This window comes from Rhinolophus ferrumequinum, chromosome 24 (genome assembly GCF_004115265.2).
Source record: "Rhinolophus ferrumequinum isolate MPI-CBG mRhiFer1 chromosome 24, mRhiFer1_v1.p, whole genome shotgun sequence".
Lineage (NCBI taxonomy): Eukaryota > Metazoa > Chordata > Mammalia > Chiroptera > Rhinolophidae > Rhinolophus > Rhinolophus ferrumequinum.
The window spans coordinates 19,211,026-19,232,095 of record NC_046307.1 but is presented as its reverse complement, the minus strand read 5'-3'; the positions used below and the strand labels follow the sequence as shown (position 1 = coordinate 19,232,095).

Sequence of the window (21,070 nt, the reverse complement as noted above, 5' to 3'; positions counted from 1 at the left end):
AATTTTTCCATTATAAAAGGTTCAAAACAATATACAGGAAAGTGATGGAAGAGAAACCTAGCAACCGACTGTTATGATTGTGACTGCTAAAATTTTCAATAATAACAACAATAATAAAAGTGGTAGTCAAGCACTTTGCCTCCACTTTACTTCTTTTGATTTTCCCAACAACCTTGTGAGGGAGGGATTGTTCCTATTGTTTTGATGGAAACTGAAGCTGAGTGCTTATGGACTCTTTCCAAGTGTCACCATTAGGATGGGGAAGAGAAGTCTGGGCCGAAGGCTGGGGTGGTTTCTCCTGTACACAACACTGCTTCTCTAGGTGGCTTAGGGCAGTTCTTTACGCAGGGGGAGCTGGCAGAGCAGGGCTGGCAGAGGCCCTCTGGTCCTACCCTGTGGCCTTTCTTGCTTTCAGATGTCCTGTCAGTGAACTCCTGCCAAGCATTGACTGATAATTCACGAGAACAGTTTAAGGGGCTGTCTCCACCCAGGGGGTACAAAATTTAACAAAAATATCTCAAGCACCTGTTAGGCTCCGTAGAAGGCACTTTGGGGCAGATAATGATGACATGGAACAGGACTTTTTGAGGGGACAGGTTCCATTTAATGGAACCTCCCCAGTTTTCTACCCACAGCTCTTTGGAATCACTTCAGTCAGCTTGGGAATACTCTGATAACATCATTTATGAGTAGGGATTTGTTGCGTGACAATTGTAAAGATAAAAGAAATTTTTATTGGGAGACATCAACATAACAATATAAGTAGAGGATAACTTTATTTCTGTAAATTATCTTAGAAGGAGGATTAGCTAAGAATCTTAACTGTAAGTTAGACTGAGTGTATTCAAAGAAAAAAAAAATTATCTTAATACTAAGTAAAAACCGTCTCTCGTGGTACTGCTGAGTACCGTAAAGTTGGGTTGGGAGACTCCTATGAAAGATGGAAACAAAGAGACATAGTGAGAGGGAATCTGGACTTGTAGTTAAAACTCCTTTAATTTGAATAAAGTGAATAAAGAAATCATTTTATTCAGAATATTTCAAATGTAGGATTGAAAGGAGAGCTGGATTTATAGATCTCAGACTTTCCCAAGGTGCACGCATGACAGCTAATTTTCCCAGGAGCCATGGAAAGATTCTGGGACTTTATTATCCTGGGATGGGCTGGAGGAGGGGAGGAAAGTAGGGAGGGCATCACTTTTCTTACACTGACTTCTGTGACCTGCCTTGTCTTCTCTGTCTCATCTCTTTTATTTTCCGGATAATCAGAAGAGGGGAAAGGGATTGGTAATTATTTAAGGAAGTCAGAAGCTGTTGTCTTTGTTTTTGATTCTTCAGGCAAAACAACATGCTATTAGATTCTTCAGGGGTTTTGGAAAGTCAACAGCAACAGAAATGAATAAGACACCATCCTTGCCCTTAAGAAGTTTTCAATCTAGTGAGCAAGGTGATAAGATACATACACGGTATTTATAGTACAAAGAACAAGAGTATAAACCATGAGCTGTGAACACAGGGGACACATTGGGACTGCAGGGAGAGAGGCAAGAGGCTCCTTAAAGAAAAGGTACGCATACAGGGCTTTGGGGGATGGATATGATCGTGACAGGTGAAGGCATCAAAAATAAATTCCCGGAGCAACAGCATGTATTTATTCCACACACATGTGTTCATTGCCCAGAGTAATGCAGGCACTCTCTGGGTACAAGGACAAAAAGCAGAGAGGTGGCCTAATATACACTCTGCTTAGGAATGTTGAGTAGATCACCGAAACGTGTGTGTGTGTGTGTGTGTGTGTGTGTGTGTCGTAGAGGGAGAACTTTGGGCACGAAGTGTGTATGTACTTGTAAAAAAGTATTTGGAATGTGTGTGTAGAAAAGGAGTTTTACTTTTTTTTTTTTTAATGCAAGGGGAGTGTATATAGAGTGGAAAGTGCATTTGTGTGTGTGTGTGTGTGTGTGTGTGTGTGTGTGTGTCTAGTACACGTGGTGGGCAGAACTACATGAGCAGCCAGCCTCTTAGAGACCGAAAGAGTGGTATAAGATATGAAGTGTTACAGGAGGTGACTGTTTTCCTTTTAGACCAGCACACAGGTCTTTGAGGAGCCCTTGACTTTCTCTTCCCCCTCGTCTTGTTAAAAAGGGATTAGAGTCCAATTAAGCCATTTAATCCCAAGGTAGAGATTCATGTTTAAAAACAAGATTTACAGCTTAAAAAAAATACATCAGGGCGAGTTGAGGTTTGTCCTTTCAAGTTGCCACCTGCGTGTTTTCTAAGAGTGTTTTCAGCAGAATACCCAACATGCAGTTCTTCTTAATTACTTTGCCTCATACCTTCAGTCCTTCATCTTTTAAAGTACCCTTCAGCCTAAATAGCCACATGCTCTTACAAGCACTTCTGCTTCTGGAGTTCCACAACCGCCCCTTGGCTTATGTCCCTTGAGTTGGCAACTCACTTGACCAGGTTTAATCATAACAGTATTAGGAACAAATGTTTCGTGGGTGCTTCGTACGTGCTGGGCATTGTGCTAGGCACTTCACATATAGAATCTTATGCTCCATATGAAAACCCCCTACGTGGATGTGTGACATGTGTAGTCACACAGGGCTTTGTGCTTAGAAGGGCTCTTTGCTTGGTTTAATGCTCTGCTGTTATCATCTTGAAATTCTTACTCATTTTTGAGCAAAGGACCTGCATTTTCATTTTTCACTGGGCCTTGCAAATTATGTTGCCCGTCCTGAACACTCCCAATAGCCCATAGGTTCTTTTTTTCTTCCTTTCCACCTGATGCCTGATACATTGCCATTAGATGGAACAGTGAATCTCCAATTGTGATTCCAGAACCCTCTCTGGAAAACCGGTGCCATTATCTCCTTGAAGGGAAGTTCTTGAGGGGACAAGAACAACATCAAGGCTCTTAGCATGGGAAAGCCAAATACCTGTGAGAATTTGGCATGTTGTTAAACTCCTCTAAGCCTCAATTTTCTCTTCTGTAAAGTGGGAACAACAATACCTAATTCACAGGCTGTTTCAAGGTTGAAATGAGATCGAGTATAAACAGCTCTGACACAATACATATGGCTTTAGTTCTTATGCATGGTGGGTGCTTGGCAGGTACTAAACATCCAATATCGCTTGGGACATGGTGTGGATCACTCATCCAACTCCAAGGTGCCCTTATCCCAGGGATTTGTTCCCTACCTGTCCCGCAGAGCTGGGAGGAACATCTGCTTTCTCCACGTGCTGGGTGATCACAGAGGAGTTGCTGGAGCTGATAAGCACGGGGGTGCCGATCTCCACCATGGGGCTGCCCAAGGGAGAATGGACCATCCTGTTGAGCGTGTTCAAGGCTGTCGTGATAGAGAACTGCCCAGGCCCCTTCCTCCTGGACCCGGGGCCCCTTCGGAGGGTGGACGTGTTGGTCGCTTTGCCTCTGGAGGATGAGGACACCAGGGACAGGGTTTTTGTGCGAGACGGCTGACGGCCTTTGTTCTTCTCAAGGAGGTGTCTTGCAGTGAGATTTGGCTGAAGAGACAAAAGGTCCGATGAGAAGTTAGTCTTCCTGATCTAATATGAGCAGCTCAGTCTTACCCAGGCTAGTCTGAAGCCAGTTAAGATGCCGCCACCTCAGTCGTCATGCCTTGGTCAGCTTCCATCTTTTATGAGTGTGTCCCAGTTACTTTGCTATAGCAATAAATCTCACAACTCTCTTGCAAAGTGGGTACTACTCTTTTACTCTGTTCCTAAGGACCAAAGGGGTCAAAAATGAGCAGTCATACTGTTCCCTGTTCAGGAGCACTCATCCTTACCCGTTTCTGCTGGCCACGTCCCAGCCCTTTCCACCTAGTGGGCTCCTCCCCGCTCCTTCAGCTACCCGGCCGCTCCCCACCAGGCTGGCTGCTTGTCCTTCTCGGTGCCCCTGCAGCATGCCGCCCCCGTGCTTTCCCATCCTAGCACTTTTCACCCCATACTGGAATCACTGACTTCCCCCCAGTGGACCATTAGCTTCTCTGCTGTGGCGTGGAGTCGACACTGAGTGAGTGTGGAGCAATGTGTGGATGAAGTTGCTGCAGTTCATTTGATACATGTTTGAGCCAGGATGTAAATCCATCCAGGACCCTGAATCTTTATGCTTTGACCATCTTTTACTACTTCCTTTAAATACCTCTATCTCATTACCATCCTCTCCTGTTCTAGACTTTAGTGGTGTGCTGGTAAACCAGAAGAACAAACAAACAAAACCCTGGTTTGTAGACTCTAGTAATTTCTGTGGTGTCAATATCCACCAATGGTTTAACAGCTGGCTAGCAAAATTCCTGAAAATACAGTGACTAGCTCTTCCAATCTAGTACCAACTAGTTCTAGCACAGCCACCGACTGCATTATGTTTTGAATGCCCTGCCCTCCAAGGGCCCCTGAGAGTCCATTTCCTTCAGAAACCTGCTTCAGAAACAGCAGCTGATTCATAACTGTTGACAAAAAAGGGGTTTGTGTGAATGAAACTTTCCAGGAATTTTACTCAAATTTCCGTCATTATGATTGTCACCAGTTACGCTCTAGAACCACATGTCTTATTCTCATGTAGAGATGCAATCATAGAGGTAAAAGAGAGTGTGCCCAGTTAGGAACTTTTCAATGACAATGTGATTAAAATAGCCAAGATAGAAAATTTTAAAGCAGATGTAGTTTCTGCCTCATGGAATTTGTAATATTATGGGGAAAAAAAATCATTAAGTAGGGGTGGGGGGGATTATTATGTCCACTTTAAAGATAAGAAAGCTGAGGCCCAGAACGGGTGACTTATAAATGGCAAAGCCAGTAGGAAACAACCAAACGAAAAAAATATCCCATAGTAGTAAGTGCTCTGCTGTGACAGGGTGACTGGGGGAGTGGCTACTTTAGATTGTGGGGGGGTCAAAGAAGACCTGCTGAGAAGGTGACATGTAAGCTGAGACACAGATGACAAGCAGGAACCAGCCAGGTGAAGATGGGAGTAGGACCGTGCCTGGCAGAGGGATTGTAAGCTAGTGGAAAGGTCCTGAAGCGGGGCAAGCTCAGCCGTGTGAGATTAAGACAAGAAAGAAACAGAGAAAAGGCTGGAATGGAGCAAGTGAGGAGCAGGCGGTAAAGAGGCGACCACAGAGACAGACAGGGGTGGATCACAAGGGGCCTGTTTGAAAAGGCTTCAAGTTTATTTTAAGTGTAATAAGAAGCCTTTGGCAGGATGTAGGTAGAGGAGTGACATGATCTGATTGATGCTTTTAAAAGCTCGTGCTACGGTTTGGCAGTTTCTCACAAAGGTAAGCACACACTTAGCATCTGACCCAGCAACTTCACTCCTAGGGTAATTACCACAAAGAAATGAAAACTTCGGCTCACTCAAAAAATGATATGCGAATGTTTACAGCAGCTGATTCATAACTGTCAGCAACGGGGAAATAATATCAATGTCTTGCAGCGAGTAGGTGGATAAACAACTTCTGGCATATCCATACAATGGAATAGGGACACGACAGCAAAAAGGGATGAACTACTGCTACCCATAACACCATAGATAAACCTCAGATGCATTGTGCTAAGTGGAAGAAGCCGCCCTCAAAAGGCTACTTTCTGTGTGCTTCCATTTCTGTGACTTTCTGGAAGAGGAAAACTATAGGAGCATGAAACAGATTAGTGGTTGCCAGGGCTTGGAAGTCGGGGAAGGAGATGACGACAGAGGGGCAGGATTCCCTTGTATTTTGGGGAGTGTGGGAACTATTCCATATCTCGATGGTGGTGTGGTTATACTGAATGCATTTATGCAAACCTGTAGAACTGGACACCAGATAGAGGAAGTTCTGCTGTATGTGACTAAAAAATACATAAGAAGCTCATTCTGGCTGTCATTCAGAAGTGCAGGACTGGAAGGAGGGGTCCCATGAGGAAGTCAGTGAAACTGTTCAGGCAACCTCTGACAGCAGTCTGGACTAGGGACAAGGTCTTATAGCCCCTAGGGCACCTATCCCTCCTTCGTTGACCCAGGCAGAGGACAATATACACTCGTTGAGTTGAATGAGTCAAGTTCCTTAGGGTCATTCACAGCTACTATGAGCTTGATTTTTTTCTGCTTTCACCTAATTATTCTGTCCCTAGGTGAGCAACGCGGACAAAGGGCCCCGTGGGACTCTTGGTCTGCCCTGTCCTCTGCCAGCGTGATTCACAGCTCAGCTGGGGAAGGACTGCCCACCTCTGAAATGTGTACCCACTCATTTGAAACCATATCCTTGAAGTTCACTGGGCCGTGCAAGAGTCATATAACCCAGGCAAGCCCCGATGGAGGAGTCCTGACAAGAATGGGTGTAAGCTCAGTGTTTGTTTTGCCACCTCTTTTTTTTTTTAATCTAAGAAAAGTCCTGTTTATGCCAAACCAACCAACCAACCAACCAACCAACCAACCAACAAGACACATCACTGGCATAAGAAAGCTTTCCTTCCTTCCAACTGCTTCGCACGGCCGTGGTAATGCAAAACTTATTTAAAGAGTTCTCAGCAAGTGCTAGTCTTAAGGAAACGACTGAAGTCAAAATTTAAGTACTGCTTTAGAAAGTTCACTTCAGATTTCGAGTCACTTTTGAAAACCGGGTTGCCAGACTAGAGCAACCACTTGGTTATCTTCCTCCCCGCCCGGCAGTTAGGAGAACAAAGGAAGCCATGGCTAGTTTAATGATAACTTGAGGATTCTTGTAATTACCAATTTTAGAGATGAAGCGGTGGGGAGAGTTTCCAAATGAAGAATCATTCAATGTAGAAGTTTTGGGGAAAAGTATCAGAAATGGGTGTTACAATGAGTGGGGCTGTTTTCCCACCCCTACAGCTTTGAAGGAGCTTCTTCAAATAACGCAGGGGACCAAGCGAGCTCTAATCTGCAATAAGTTAAGCCCCTCCTATGTGTCCAACTAGACATTCGTTGTCGCTGATCTCTGTCCTTGGACACTTAACCACTGTCTCCCAATCAACATAATCGTTCCTCTTCAGCACGTGTTGATTGACGCAGCAAATGGCTTCCCCAGTCACTGAGGCACACAAATCAGAAAATGGGGCATGACCCTTGACCCCTTCCGCTCCCCTGCTTCCCACTCTGTCAGCCTCCAAGTCCGGTCGATCTACTTCCGAAAAGGTCCTTGAATCTTCCCACTGGTTTCCCATCTCCTGGCCCAAGCCACAGTCGTCTTCTGACCGAGCCGTGCTGTAGCCCTCTCCTCACTGTTCTTTCTGCTTTTCCCTCCCTCCTCTTCAAATTATTTTTCCCACTAGAGCCAGAGCAGCCTGTAAGAAGCCCAAATCTGATGGAATCACTGCCTCACTTAAAAGCTTTCAATGGCTTCTGCTGACTTCTGGAATCGAGTCCAAGCTTCTACGACGTGGCAGAGACAGTACTCACCAAATACTCCACGTACTCCCCTAGCCTCCTCAGCTAACGTGAACACAGATGGGGTGACGTCACTGGTTCAGGCCAGTGGGCTGTGAGTGGGAGTGACACGTGTCATTCTGAGCGCAGGCACTTGCTCGTAGACAACTCACTCTTTCCCTGCTGTAGAAACTAGGAAGGCCATGTGTTTCAGATGGTGCCACTACAAGGTGGCCCCGCCGATTAGTCTGGGTTCCTATGTGATTTATGTGAACAGAGTTTCTCACCATTCTGTGTTGAACATACAGTGTGGGTGAGAAACAACTTTTTCTTTGTGAAGTCACTGAGATTTGAGGCTGTTTATTACCATAGCATAACCTAGCTCATCTTCGTGAATACAGGATAGTTTACAAAGCTCTCTGTGATCCGTCTCCCATTTATTTCCCTGGCTTCATTTTTTTAGTCAATCTCTTACTCTCTAAGCTCCAGCTCTAGTATTCTTTTGGACCATTGGATACATCAAAATTCTGCAGGACTTTTGCACATGTTATCTCCATTCCCTAAAACATTCTTCCCTCCGTGCTTAACCTACATAACTCCTAGTCAGAGATCAGATCTTGGTTTAAGAGGCATTTGCTGAGTCAGATAAGTTGTCTCCCTCCCTGCAAAGTTCCCGCTACTTTACACTTTGCATCATTCATTACACTTATAATGACTTGATTAATGTCTGACTTTATAATCTGAAAATAGGGACCCCTATCTGTCTTATCTCTTTAGAACTTAGCATAGGACCTGACATAGCAGGCGCTCAGTGAAAAATTAGTTGAAGGATTGAATATATGTTTAGAATGGGGTCACACTGAGTGGTTTGTTTTCTAAAATTTGTCCTGGTTAGTCTGACAACCTCTCAAATATTTTTTCATTCATTCACTTGTTAAGCCAATTGTTAATAGAGTACCTGTTCTGTGTTAGGCTAGCCTATGAAGTACAAGCAATATACACACAGGTGTTTAGAGAAATTAGAGACAACTCAGCGTTCAGCTGGTTGCTGAAATTATACGGAGAAAGTGGGTTTCTAGCAGAGCCTTGTAAAATGAGTGAAATTTGAACAGGTAGAGAGAATTGGCTGGGTATACCTGGAAGGGGCCTCAGCAAGAGAAAAAGCACTAGGAATGAGAATTTGTTAGAGATAGAAGACCAGCCTCTCTGGGCCCTTCTCCATCCCTCCCTTCCTTCCATTTTTCAACCCCTCAACACTGATTGAGTAGAGGATGCGCAGAGAACCTTGAAAGCTGGGCAGTGATCTGGGCACACCATTCACTTAAGAACTCGCTTTGGCTTATGAATGAAAGATTGGTTCCTTTTCTCCGCTCGTGCCTCTGTTCTGCTTTCACCCCACTCTCCTAGGGGGTGGGGAGCAGGCCTTTTACTTCTTTCATAGATTCCCACTGCTGACGTTTAATGCCTTATGCCTGGTAAGCACCCAATACATGCAGTTAATCAATGAAAACTTTCTTTTAAATTTGTAATGATCTGCTTCAAGCTACGGTGAGGTTGAAGGCTAGAGAGGTTAGGAACTCCAGGTTATATGGTTATGTTGGAGAAATAGGCTAGCATGTGCTCTTTCTTTCTTTAAAAAACAAACAAACAAACAAGTAATATGTGCTCATTTCAGAAGATTTACAAAATACAAGCCAGCAGAAAAAAAAGAAAATCATCTAGAATCTCACTATCTGATGATCACCACTGTTAATATTTAGGTGCATTTCTTTTTAGTCCTTTATCCATTTATATATACACACATATATTTATAAATCTAGTTTCATATACTTGAGTTTGTTTCTTTTTGTTGTGGTAAGAAACATACAACATAAAATTTATCATATTAACCATGTTTAAGTATACAGTTCAGTAGTATGAAGTACATTCACGTTGTTGTGAAACAGATCTCTAGGACTTTTTCATCTTCTAAATCTTAAACTCTATACCCATAAAACTTTATTTTAGTTAACAATAAATCACAAACATTTCCCCATAATACCAAATAGTCCATGACACTGAATATTCTTCTCTAACATTATTTTTAAGGGGTATATTTTCTATCACCATTATTTTTAAAAACTAAGTCCTTATTGTTGGATAGCTAGATTCTTTTTTTTAACCATTATACACAATGCAATGGTGAACATTCTTGCACATTTTATACATATATCTTTGCATACTTTTAAAAATATTTCCTTACAATAAATAAAGTCTCAGATGTGGAATTGCTGACTCAGAGGAGATGTACATTTTTAACGTTCTTGATATGAGTTTGGATATGAGAGACTGTATCAAGTTACATTTCTACCAGCAGAATGAAAAGGCCCATTTCACCACACTCTTGCCAGGACTGGGTATTATCATCTGGCATCTTTTCTTTAGAGACTTTAGTTAGTTCTGAAATAAGCCTCAGACCAAATGGGAATTCCTCTCAGAAATCACTGTAGCACGTGTGTATTTCTGAGTAAGCTTGAATCAGATATAGACTTGATACTCACGTACCTCTACAAACAAGATTGGGAAGATGCCTACTTTGTCTCCTAACTTTCCTTCCGCCCAGTTCTCATCCACTCGGCTGATCACAGTGATGATATCATCCTGAAAGAGAGAAGTCCTATGGTCAGTGTTTACTCTCAGTTTTCAGGTGGTGAAAGCTCTGTGGACATCCGCTTGGAGTCCCAGAAGGAGTAAGGTGCAAGAAACGTAGTTCTTTCATGATTTATTTACACAATTTTCCTGCTAAATGATCTTTCTCCATACAGGGCAGGATTTGGGTCATCAAGACCACACGAGAAGTAGAAATAATTTGGATGATAAATGGAATCCAATAGGAAAACTTAGAAATGTTTCTAGGTTTCAATTACCAGCAGAATCTGGGCTTTTCATTTAAGTTAATCCGAAGGAGAAATCAAGATGAAAGACATAGGGCGACAAACTTAGTAAAAGGGAGACTGAATTTCATTCTGATTTTGAAGACTTTTCAGAACCTGTTCAATATTGAATGTATCAAATGTAAAGTCGCTTTTTGTTCAAATTTTTCTTATTATAAAAGGTTGTATGTAGATTTGTAGAAACACTTGAAAATACAGATAAGCAAAACAAAGAAAAATTTCTATTACAGAATAGGTAAAACCACTATCAACACCTTGGTTAACACTTTTTTCCCCAGATTCTTTTCTATGAAGATAAAACATATTTACACGTACATATAACCACACTAATTTTTAAAGTCTCTTCCAAAAACATACACACATGTATATAATAACATAAATTTTAGATGTAAAGAACATAAATTTTAGATGACAAATTTTTATGTCAACTATATCCACGAAACTCCCATCCAGATCAAAAGTTATCGAATTCATAGACACAGACAATAGTTTAGTGGTTACCAGAGGGTAAGGGGGGAAAGGGGTGGGAGATGAGGGTAAAGAGGGTCAAATATGTGATACAAGGAGAACTGACTCTGGGTGGTGAGCACACAATGTGATATATAGATGAGGTATTACAGAATTGTACACCTGAAACCTATGTAACTTTACTAACAATTGTCACCCCAATAAATTTTAAGTAAAAAAAAAAAAAAAAGTTATCAAATATTCCCGGTGTCCAGAAGGCTCCTTTGTACCCTGTTCATTTTGTCTATTCTTGTACTTCATACAGATGTAGCCATACTGGACACATTGATTTTTCACTTACCAGGGACACCTTTCCACGTCCATGCCTGTTCGTCATCTAAACCTGAATATTTATCCACCGATCTCTCTGGCCTTCTGATCCATGCCCCTGAGTAATTTAGATGCGTCCAAATCTAAATTCATTTACTGCGTCATACCTTTTCTTAGCTTTTTCTCTCCTTATTACAATTTGCCATTACACATTTTCAGGTCATTATTTCTTTAATGCCAGTGTAACCCATCAGACCATAAACTCCATGTGTGCAGGGCCTGTGTCTGTTTTGCTCATTTCTGTGTTCCCAGCACCTAATACGGTGGCTCCGCTTTAGTAGTCACCCAATAAGTATTTCTAGAATGCATACATTCATGAATGACTATGTGAATACATTGTACAAATCACTGAGATAGAATACACTAGGAAAAAAAGCAGCTTTGAGACGAAAGATCCTTAGTTTCATTTGGACACGCTGAGGTTAGGAAGACCATGAGATTTCCTAGAGTGGTCTCTGCCTTCCCCAGCCCTCCACAGTGGATCAAATTCTCTCTTTGGGTTCCTTGTCATAATTGCCAATTTATGTGTCTGTTCCTTCCACCAGGACTGCTGGCTCTGTGAAGGTAGGGACAGTGATTCATCATTTTATCCCCAATGGACAGCTTGGTGCATAGCTGGGCTTACTGAATGAATGAACAGGTAGAGTAAGTGTCCCAATTTGCAAATTCCCAGAGAGGGACAAAAAAAAAAAAAAAAAAAAAAAGAAAGAAAGCAGACAATGCTTCCTGTCACTGTCTTCCTCCAGCTATGTCCCCAGAGCTCAGTGTCTAATGCTGGGCACAAAGTAAATACTGAATAAATACTTGTGGGATTGAACCATCCTTTCTCTAACTGTAGCTGAAGGACAGACTTTGCAGCTGGGCTACAGAACGACTTTCCTTACGGGACTCACTCTGAGGTGCCAAGACAATAATGATCAGTATTTCAAAATATGGAGGACAGTGAGGTTATCTAGTTGGAGGAAATCTGAAGTAAATTTCATTTCTGGTAGTGGTGGAATAAAAATGTTTGACTAAACAGAAGACCTTTCCTGAACTACTGTAACAGTGGCACTTCTTGTGCTTGATTTATTTATCATAAGTAGCAAAGAATGAAATTCACCCCAACTTTGGTTTCTACCAGAAAATTTGAATGTTTAAGGAATAATAAATACTGAATTAAACACAGAATTAAAGAAGTCTAGACTTAAGTAGAAGTGTTCTTACTTGCATATGGTGAAGAATCATCCAATAAAAAAAAGAGGTGAAAAATCTTAGGGTCATTAATGTCCTTGGAAACTATATCTTGTAAGAGGTTATTTATGTATAAAGGTGGAATTCTGTTATGATGTGTGTTTGGAGTGTTTTGAATGCACTGTTTACAACAGAGTAAACTGTCATAAATGCGAAGAATTAGTGATGAGAACTTGGTCAGTAAGAACACCCTTATGTGCTAGGGAGGGAAGAGCTGTAGGGTAATTTCCTGTCCACGTGTCTCTTTCTCCCACTACTCTGTCTGAGGGCGGGAACTGTGACTTGTTCATGCTGTATCCCTAATGCCTGCAAAGAACAGGTGCTCTAAAGCGATTGCAGAATGAATAAATGAGGGTTTAAATGTCTCTTTTTGTAATTGCAATAGAAAAGGTGAAGGATTTCTATCAAACTGGTATTTCTATCAACCTGTAGAGTTCTCTAGTGACTTCATGTCTATGTAGTTTGAGTTGTACATGCATATTACACACATATATATACCTATATGTATTTACATATAAAATCATATATAATTTTAAAAAATCATCTAATATTAAGCCAACGACTCCAGGTTCCGCCACAGACTGTGTGGTCACTGGTGACTCTGGAGGCTGCCCAGAATCTCACCTTGAGGAAGGTCAGACAGTCCTGGTTGTCACTCCTGTCCTTATCTCGTAGGTCGAAGTTGTAGAGGGCCCGGCAGAGTGGGGGCGGCTGGGGCAGCTGCTTGATGACTTCCACAGAGCTGGTGGGGAAGAACCCACTGATGCCATTGATCTCGCCCTGATACCAGTTCTCGTCCAGCTGTCTCCGGAGGAGGATGACATCTCCCTTATTAAACCTCAGGTCACCGGGATTGTGCCCTCGGTAGTTGCATAAGGCCTTGGCTCGAGGCACCTGCAGTAGGACAGAGCAGTGAAACAGGTGCTTAGCTTAGAGGCAGGAGGGACAGAAGGTAGCATATTAATAATTAACCACTGAGCACTTCCTGGCGCTGAGTGCTGTACGTGGGTCATCTTGTGGATCTGTAAACATCGAATGCAATGTTTACAACAAAACAGAGTGTTGTCAATGAGTAGAATGAGGTGATGAATTGTACGTAGAATTATATAGTAGAATAATGTGATCTGTGGATGATATCTTTGAGACAGACCCTCTAATTATCCCCATTTCTAAGTGGGGTGACCAGAGTGGTTTAGTAACTTGCCTCAGGTGACACAGTTGGGAAATGGCAGATATGAGATCTGCACTCAGGCCACCAGATTTTAGAGCTCCTGTTCTAAATCACTATGCAGAGAACCAGGTTTCGGACTTGACTCCATAACTAGGCGAACTTGAGTGAGTCAGTGATGCTTTCTGGGGCCTGAACACTGATTTTGAATTCTGGCTCCACCTCTTTTCTCTTTTGTGACCCCATGTCTGTTTCTCTGACAGCTGGGTCAAGTTATGTAATCTTTCTTAAACCGTATTCACTTATACAGTAGGGGTAATAACAGAATACCCACCTCATTAGGGTAGTTGTGAAGAATAAGTGCTTGTAATATTTTTAGCACATTGCTTGGTACATAGTATGTGCTCAATAAATGACATTTTCTTATTAACATCATCTACAATGGAGGGTTAATGATATCAGTTCTACCTATTGTTCAATATCGATGGGAAGAAAACTGAGGTGAAAACTCCCTGAAAATAGAAAGTGTTCTATGAGAGTGATACAATATAATTGGTCCTAAGCCTCACGAATGTTTGAATCATTAGGAAGAACAACTGAGACAAAGAAACAATGAGTCAGAAATCAATCATAAATTTAAAAAAATCAACTAAAGAATAGTCATTTGTCAAATCAGGTGTCTGTCCAAATAATTATTTCATTCAACACATTTCTTTTTCCTAATTGAAACCGGCATCTCCACACAGAAACAGCCTCACTCTGGTCCTGTTTGAAGTAAGTGCGGCCAACGGAAGCTTCTGATAATGCAGGTTTAATAGAAAACCTATCAGTGTCGTGGGGATTGTGTTTTGTTTTGTGCTTTTCTCAGCACTGGGGTGAAACAGTCCCCTCTCCTGGGGGCAGTCTTTCTACCCATAAGGGGGTCGAAAAAGGCATTAATTCAGTTCTTCAAGAAAGTTCTGTGTCTGCAATTCTTTTGAAAGGAATTTTAAGCAGCTTAGGGGTAGAGACAAGACCTAAACAGCATCATATTGCGGATGAGATGGTAGAGCAGTGCTTTTCTGCTGGTCCCTGGATACAGTAAGGAGAGCCTGGGGAGTTAGAAAACCACAGGAACACAGCTCATCCTCGGAGTGTGGTGGACAGATGAGCAAAGGTGTGCTAGGAGGTTTGGTACAGTGTAGCAGATAAACGGAATTGGTTGAATAAATTATGATACACCCATACAATAGAATACCCTGCAGTCATTAAAATTGATGATACTGATCTATATTTAATACCATTGAGAGTTATTCATAATATATTGTTAAGTATAACAGAAGATGTTAAAACAGGCTTTCACTATAGACACATATGTATATGTTTACCTGAGGAAAATGCTAGATGGCTATACACCAACATTTTAAGAGTGATTATTTCTAAGAGGTGAGATTTTTGAATATTAAAAAAAAAGTTTCCCTAAGTGCTTAGCAGTGTTTTCTATTCTACAATGAAATAATTGTATTTCCTGTTAAAATTGGATAGTAAAAATAAAGTGAATGAAACTGGGGGGATGAGAAGTGAAACGTATGGGAGTAATTTAGGAAAAAAATAAGCCAAGGTGAGTAGGATCAGCAAATGATGCAACTATGTTTTTGGAGAAGATGTTCCTAACCTGAGAAATAAGCAGGTAGATAGATGCAGGATGAGAGCAGAAGATTTTGGGGGAACGATTTGAATCTGCTAAACTTCTAGGGTTGGGTATATCAGGGAACAAAAGTTGTCCCTCTATATTTCTTCACTCCAATTTGACCTTGTAAATATAAATCCCATTTTCCAGGGTATGTGACCACTTAAAACACTAGTCACATTTTCTAGCTTCCCTGGCAACTAAGTTCTGGCCAATGGGGTATAAATAACTTTTAGAAAGTGTCTTTACTGAAAGAAACCCTTTTCCTTTCCTCCATTTTGATTTGTGGAATGCAGATGTGATTGCTGGAGCTCTAGCTGCCATCCTGAATAATGAGGATGAGGGTCACACCTAACTAGAAAAGGAAGCAGTTTGGGTTGCAGAGCTGCTAGACCAGTCTTCTACTACTTTACTTCCAGATTTTTGGCTGAAAGCTAAATAAACTTGCATTTTGCTCAATGCACTGTTATTTTGGATTTGTAAAAGGAAAAGAAAAGAAAATAAAAAAATTAAGAAAAAAGAATTAAAGCCCTTTATCATTAAATAATGACAATACCAACAGCTAATATCTATTGAGTGTTTCTTCCTATGTGCCAGGCACTGTGCTAACCATGCCACAATATACTTGTATTTACTTAATTCTCACAACAAACTGTGATTAGAAAACTGGGTATCAGAGAGCTTGAAAAGTTGCCCAAATTCATGAAGCTAGAAAGTGGTAGAGCTAGGATTTGAACTCAGGTCTGTCTATCCCCAGCCTAAGCTCTTAACCAGTCAGCCAGTGTTTCTCAAAATGAAGTCTGTGGTCCAACTGTTTCAGAATCCTGGGAGATGTTAAAAATGCAGATTCCTGGACCCCATCCCTGACCTATTTGACTAGGATCTCTTGGATTGCAATTCAAGTAGCTGCATTTTTATCTAGCGCTCCCAGTATCCAAGTTTGATGCCCCCTGATCTGAGTTATGTCTTATTCTAGCTAACATGGGAGCAACGAAATTTTGATGTAGGTTTTGGCTGAAATGCTTTTTTCCTTTCCTTTCCTTTCCTTTCCTTTCCTTTCCTTTCCTTTCCTTTCCTTTCCTTTCCTTTCCTTTCCTTTCCTTCCCTTCCCTTCCCTTCCTTTCCTTTTCTGGAAGACATCCAGTACAAGTGGCTTACGTACTTTCATGACTACTGAGCATGTATATAAAACTAAAATTGCACTACATGCTTAAATCTCTTTGAAGATGCATTAACTTTGAAATCCTGAGATAGTGCCAAAGTTTTATTGAACATAAATGACCCTAGGGCACTGGTGGACTGTCCACTGGGGGTTGGAGAGAGCCCATGGCACAACATGTGTTGTTAAACACTTAGGCTCTTCAGTATTCTGACACCAAGTGTCAACTGCAGAATTTTTCGCAATTAATTCAAAATTGTTCCTTTGCTTGATGGTTGATATTCTTTCCATTGATTTAAACTTACACATTATTTTTAAAATGTTTTTCTTCTTAAAAATTATTTACTTTTGTCACTTACAGTTGACATTAATATTATTTTACATTAGTTTCAGGTGTACAGCACAGTGGTGAGACATTCATATTATGTATGCAGTGATCCCCCCGATTAGTTTAGTACCCACCTGGCACTCTACATAGTTGTTGCAACATTATTGACTATGTTCTCCATGATGTACTTTACATGCCGTGACCATTTCGTTTTACTCCACGTGCCCAGTAGTCATATATTCCAAAGCCACTGGACCACCTGAGTACCTAAGTGCCACTGTTTAATGAAATACATATATTTAGGTCTGTAAACCTCACTGTGTGACTTGGAGTGCTTCCTGCAGGAACCTGATTACACGGATCATGGTGCTATCAAAAAGAACAATGCTTTTATCTTTATAGATTATTTCATTGAACTATATAAAATGGGTATCAATACATGTATTTACTTCCCCCACCCCCCAAAAGAGTCATCTTTTTTCCATCTTCCTTCAGTATAGGTAAGTATTGTGAAAGTGAATTGTAAATTCTATTTTTAACATGAAGACTCTTTTCACCTACTCATTTTGGATAATCCCTCCCCAGAGTCTCAGTTCTACATTCATACCTATAGGAAACATTGCCTTCTATGCTGTAAAGAGGGAGGAATGGAAAAGGGGGTGGGTTTGGGGAGGTGGGAGAGAGATGGAAAGAGAGAGGGGGGGAGAGAGAGAGAGAGAGAGAGAATCTGAAGAGAGGAAGGAAATTAACATTCACTGTGGTTCTGACAAGTCGTAGAAAATGATCTCAAAAGCCTATGAAGTAGGTGATAGTGTCCCATTTTATTGATGAAGAAACAGAAGTTCTGAGATGTTCAATGTCACCATGCAAGGTCACACAGCCAGAGTATGACAGCTCCAAGACTGACTTAGGCTCATTTGACCTCAAAGCACCCTCATTTTCTTTCATCCAGCTGAAGTCACCTAAGTACGTTTTTCCATCATAAAACTCATTTGGGGCTCTGTTTTGTAATCAAAATCTGAATAGAGTGTGAATGCAATTTGCTTGCTGCCGGCTGCATTAGCATGAATTATTGAACTCCAGAGCCCTCACATAAAAGTTAAGCACCTGGAGAGACTCAGCTGGCTGATTCTCTCAAGGGAAAATGCCTCCAAGTGCCACATCAGCTGCCACTGTTGTCTTGTTGGTCACAGCGGTCATCACGCATAACTGTTTCCCCGGGTACAGGTGGGAGGGAGAATGGGGATAAAGTGTGTGTGGAGGTCTCACAACTGGGCCATTACCAAACTTTTTTCCTGGTGTTTTCCAGACAGATATTCCACTGGAAGCTTGTGTGTGCCTATAAAGCTTTCTTTTTCTGAGATTCAAAAGGCTCAAGAATTCTACGCTCCTGTAATTCTTCTATTGATGTGTCATGTCAAGGAGGATCTGAAAGCCACGAGGGCCCTGTTTCTGATGGAGGGTAACGCATAGAACCCAGAAACAGGGAAACGGGGGCGTGTGGGGACACGAGTAGTACAGTGTTGTTGGAGTAATTATGAATGTTAGCAGTAAAATTATGGCAAACGTCTCTTCTCTGAGGAACCTACTCTCCATCTTCTGATGGGCTTGTCATTCACTCCGGACACACCACACACACAGGGTTACGTGGCCCAGGCCGGCCAGTTAGAGTACCCACACCACCCTGGCATAGCGCTTGGTCCAGGTCAGGTATGGACCCCAAACAGGGCCAATTGGAATCTTCTTTGAAGTTTGATACATAGATGCCAAGAAGAGAGTCTTTCTTACGTTTGGATCGTGCGTCTTGAGGTGGTAAGCCTTGTACGCCAGGGGTGATACTTCCCCACCAGCAGACACACTTTGCTGACTAAGCTGCAGAAGGCAGCAGAACTAGAGATACAGTGAGATAAATAGGGAATTAGGCAGACAGAGCCATGATGACAAAATTGAACACCTAAATCCAGCTGTGCCAGAAGGCTACTCAGGTAAATGAGATCATATCCCCAGCGTAGTGTTTACGCAAATAACTATTTGGAGTTATTTTCTGACACTTGAAACTGAACAAGTCCTGACGAATACATATGACAGCAGAACTGCCTGACAATGGAATATTCAAATAGTAGAATTCAGAAATAGGAGCAGGTCTATCTGCCAGTGAGCCCGGAGCTTAGTTCCAATTTGAAAATAATGAAGGAGGCACTTGGGCTGATAACAGGGTAAGACAAAAGGAGCCCACGTGGAGCAGAACCACCTCGGTGCTGCACACAAGGGGAAAAGCTGAGCTTAGGGTGTGAGCTCCACCTGCTCTTATGTGACCAGCTCTTCACCATGCTCTAGTGACACTTCCCACTCATTTAGAAAGGAGTTGGCCTGACTCTCTCTACTCCTGGCATTAGGCGGGGCCAAAATCAACATGCTGAGCTAACTGCAGGAGACTGATGACACGGCCCATGGAGCTAACTGCTTGCTTCCCTGAGCTGGTCATGAGATCGCCCATCACTGCAGAATGGGGCCAAGAAAAAATATCCTGGCCTTTGGCTCAAGTTATCATTCACCAGGCTATAAATTCTCTGCTGGAGAATTCAGGATTTGTGTCTGAAGCACCTCTGTGTCTCTGTCTCTGAGCCCTGGACACCAGCAGGTGTTTGATAAATGCTTGATGGATGAATGGATTCGTGAATTAATCAAGAAACAGCCAGGAATTACCATTCCTGGAGGAAAAGCATGCATGCAAGGTTAATAAATATGACTGATAATAATGATTGGAAAGCAGATCTATTGGCATGAGCTGGGAAATAAAAAAGAGTTGGATCGTATTTTCCAAATTGCCCTGAATTTTAATAATTTGGCGGTACACACACTCAAAAAGTGTTCAATACTCAAACAAGCTCAGGGACTACTGAGTTAAACAAAGTGACACAGGCTTCTTTGCAGACTGGCTTCTCAGAAGGTGTACTCTGCTAAGGTGATTTTGTATTTGCATCGGAGCACTTTGCAGGATTAGCAGAACAGGCCTTGGGAAAGCTGGGCAAGATAAATGTGACTTCCCCTGCGATTTCCTCTCTTGGTGAGCCTAAGGGTCAACTACCTGTCCCGGATCCTAACTTCCTAGTGTCTGCTTAGCCTGGCCTCCCTCCCTCACCGTGCAATCCTTTCGGAGCAGATTTGTTGGGGGCAATGGAGTGGACATTAGAAAGTGCTGGCTGGCCCTTGGGCACGTGTTGTCCCATCACTGGTGAGGAGGCAGAGCTCCCCAGCACTCACTCAACAGGATCAGACCTGGTCGCTCGACAAAGCCCAGACTGTGTGCTGCTTGGGGGCTGAGATCACCAGAAGGCACACAGTCCTGTGGTCTTCCTAAGTGGAAATCCCTGAAGGTGGGCATTCAGCTTGGAGGCCAGGCTTATGACATAGTCTCTGTGACTTTCTTTTCTTCGTAGAGAAATTTACTTGTTCAGGGGTGGTACGAGGGTGCAACAGGACACAGATGGTAGAGTCAAGTAGGATCTTGGTTTGCATGCTGGCTTTTGCAACTTTGGCCAAATCACTCGGCCTTCCTGACTCTTATTTTGGATCATCCATAAATTGGGGCTGATACTAATACTTCCATCTGCAGCATTCTCAGCAAGTCTGGGCTCTGCAAATCCTGCATATCCGAAAGAAACTTTTGGCCCTTGTTCTGGGAGATAACGTCTAAGCCCTTGGAGCAGCTCACCTAATCAGAGAGACGCTGTGTCTCTCTGGGACCTTGGGACATACCAGATGGCCTAAGCTAACGACGTGATTTATGGTGGTGGGCTTGGGTCAGGCACTGGAACCTGACTCCTGGAGGGGCTGCCTACCTGACTGACCCCCGATAAAAGCCCCAGCGCATCAAGTCTCTGCTGCGCTTCCTCGGCTGCCAGTGCTCCATGTGTGTTGTCACAACTGTCGCTGGGTGAAATCAGTGCTGTCTGCACAACTCCTCTGGGAGAGCACAACTGGAAGCTTGTGCCTGGCCTCTCCTGGACCCTGCCCTAGGTTACCTTTCCCATTTCTGACTTTAGTCTGTGTCTTTTCACTGTAATAAACCCTAACTGAGTAGAACAGTTTTGCTGAGTTCTGTGAGCCCTTCTAGTGAATCATGGAATCTGAGGGGGGTCTTGGGGACATCTGAACACACTTCTTCACGGGTTTGTTGAAAGGACTAAGCAGATAAATCACATAGAGTACTTAGTAGAATGCTCAGCAAATAATCAGTGTTCAGTAAATAAAGATGCTTAGAGATTTTTTCCAAAAGAGGAGAGGGGAGTAATGAATTTGTGGTTACACCTTCTGGACTGACTTTTTCAGCCCTATTTGTTATTCATGCTTTCT

The 21,070-nt window shown here is 42.3% G+C and overlaps 1 protein-coding gene across 2 annotated transcripts in view; it reads right to left on the bottom strand.

The window, feature by feature from the left end:
* Nucleotides 1-21,070, bottom strand: part of SH3RF2 (SH3 domain containing ring finger 2) — a 112,307-nt gene that overhangs the window by 52,407 nt on the left and 38,830 nt on the right. For both annotated transcript variants that reach the window (XM_033096706.1, XM_033096707.1), the window contains exons 3-5: nt 13,015-13,284; nt 9,932-10,027; nt 3,202-3,525 (exon numbers count right to left, since the gene is read on the bottom strand). In XM_033096706.1, coding sequence (XP_032952597.1) covers nt 3,202-3,525; nt 9,932-10,027; nt 13,015-13,284 — 690 coding nt within the window. The remainder of the gene's footprint in view (nt 1-3,201; nt 3,526-9,931; nt 10,028-13,014; nt 13,285-21,070) is intronic.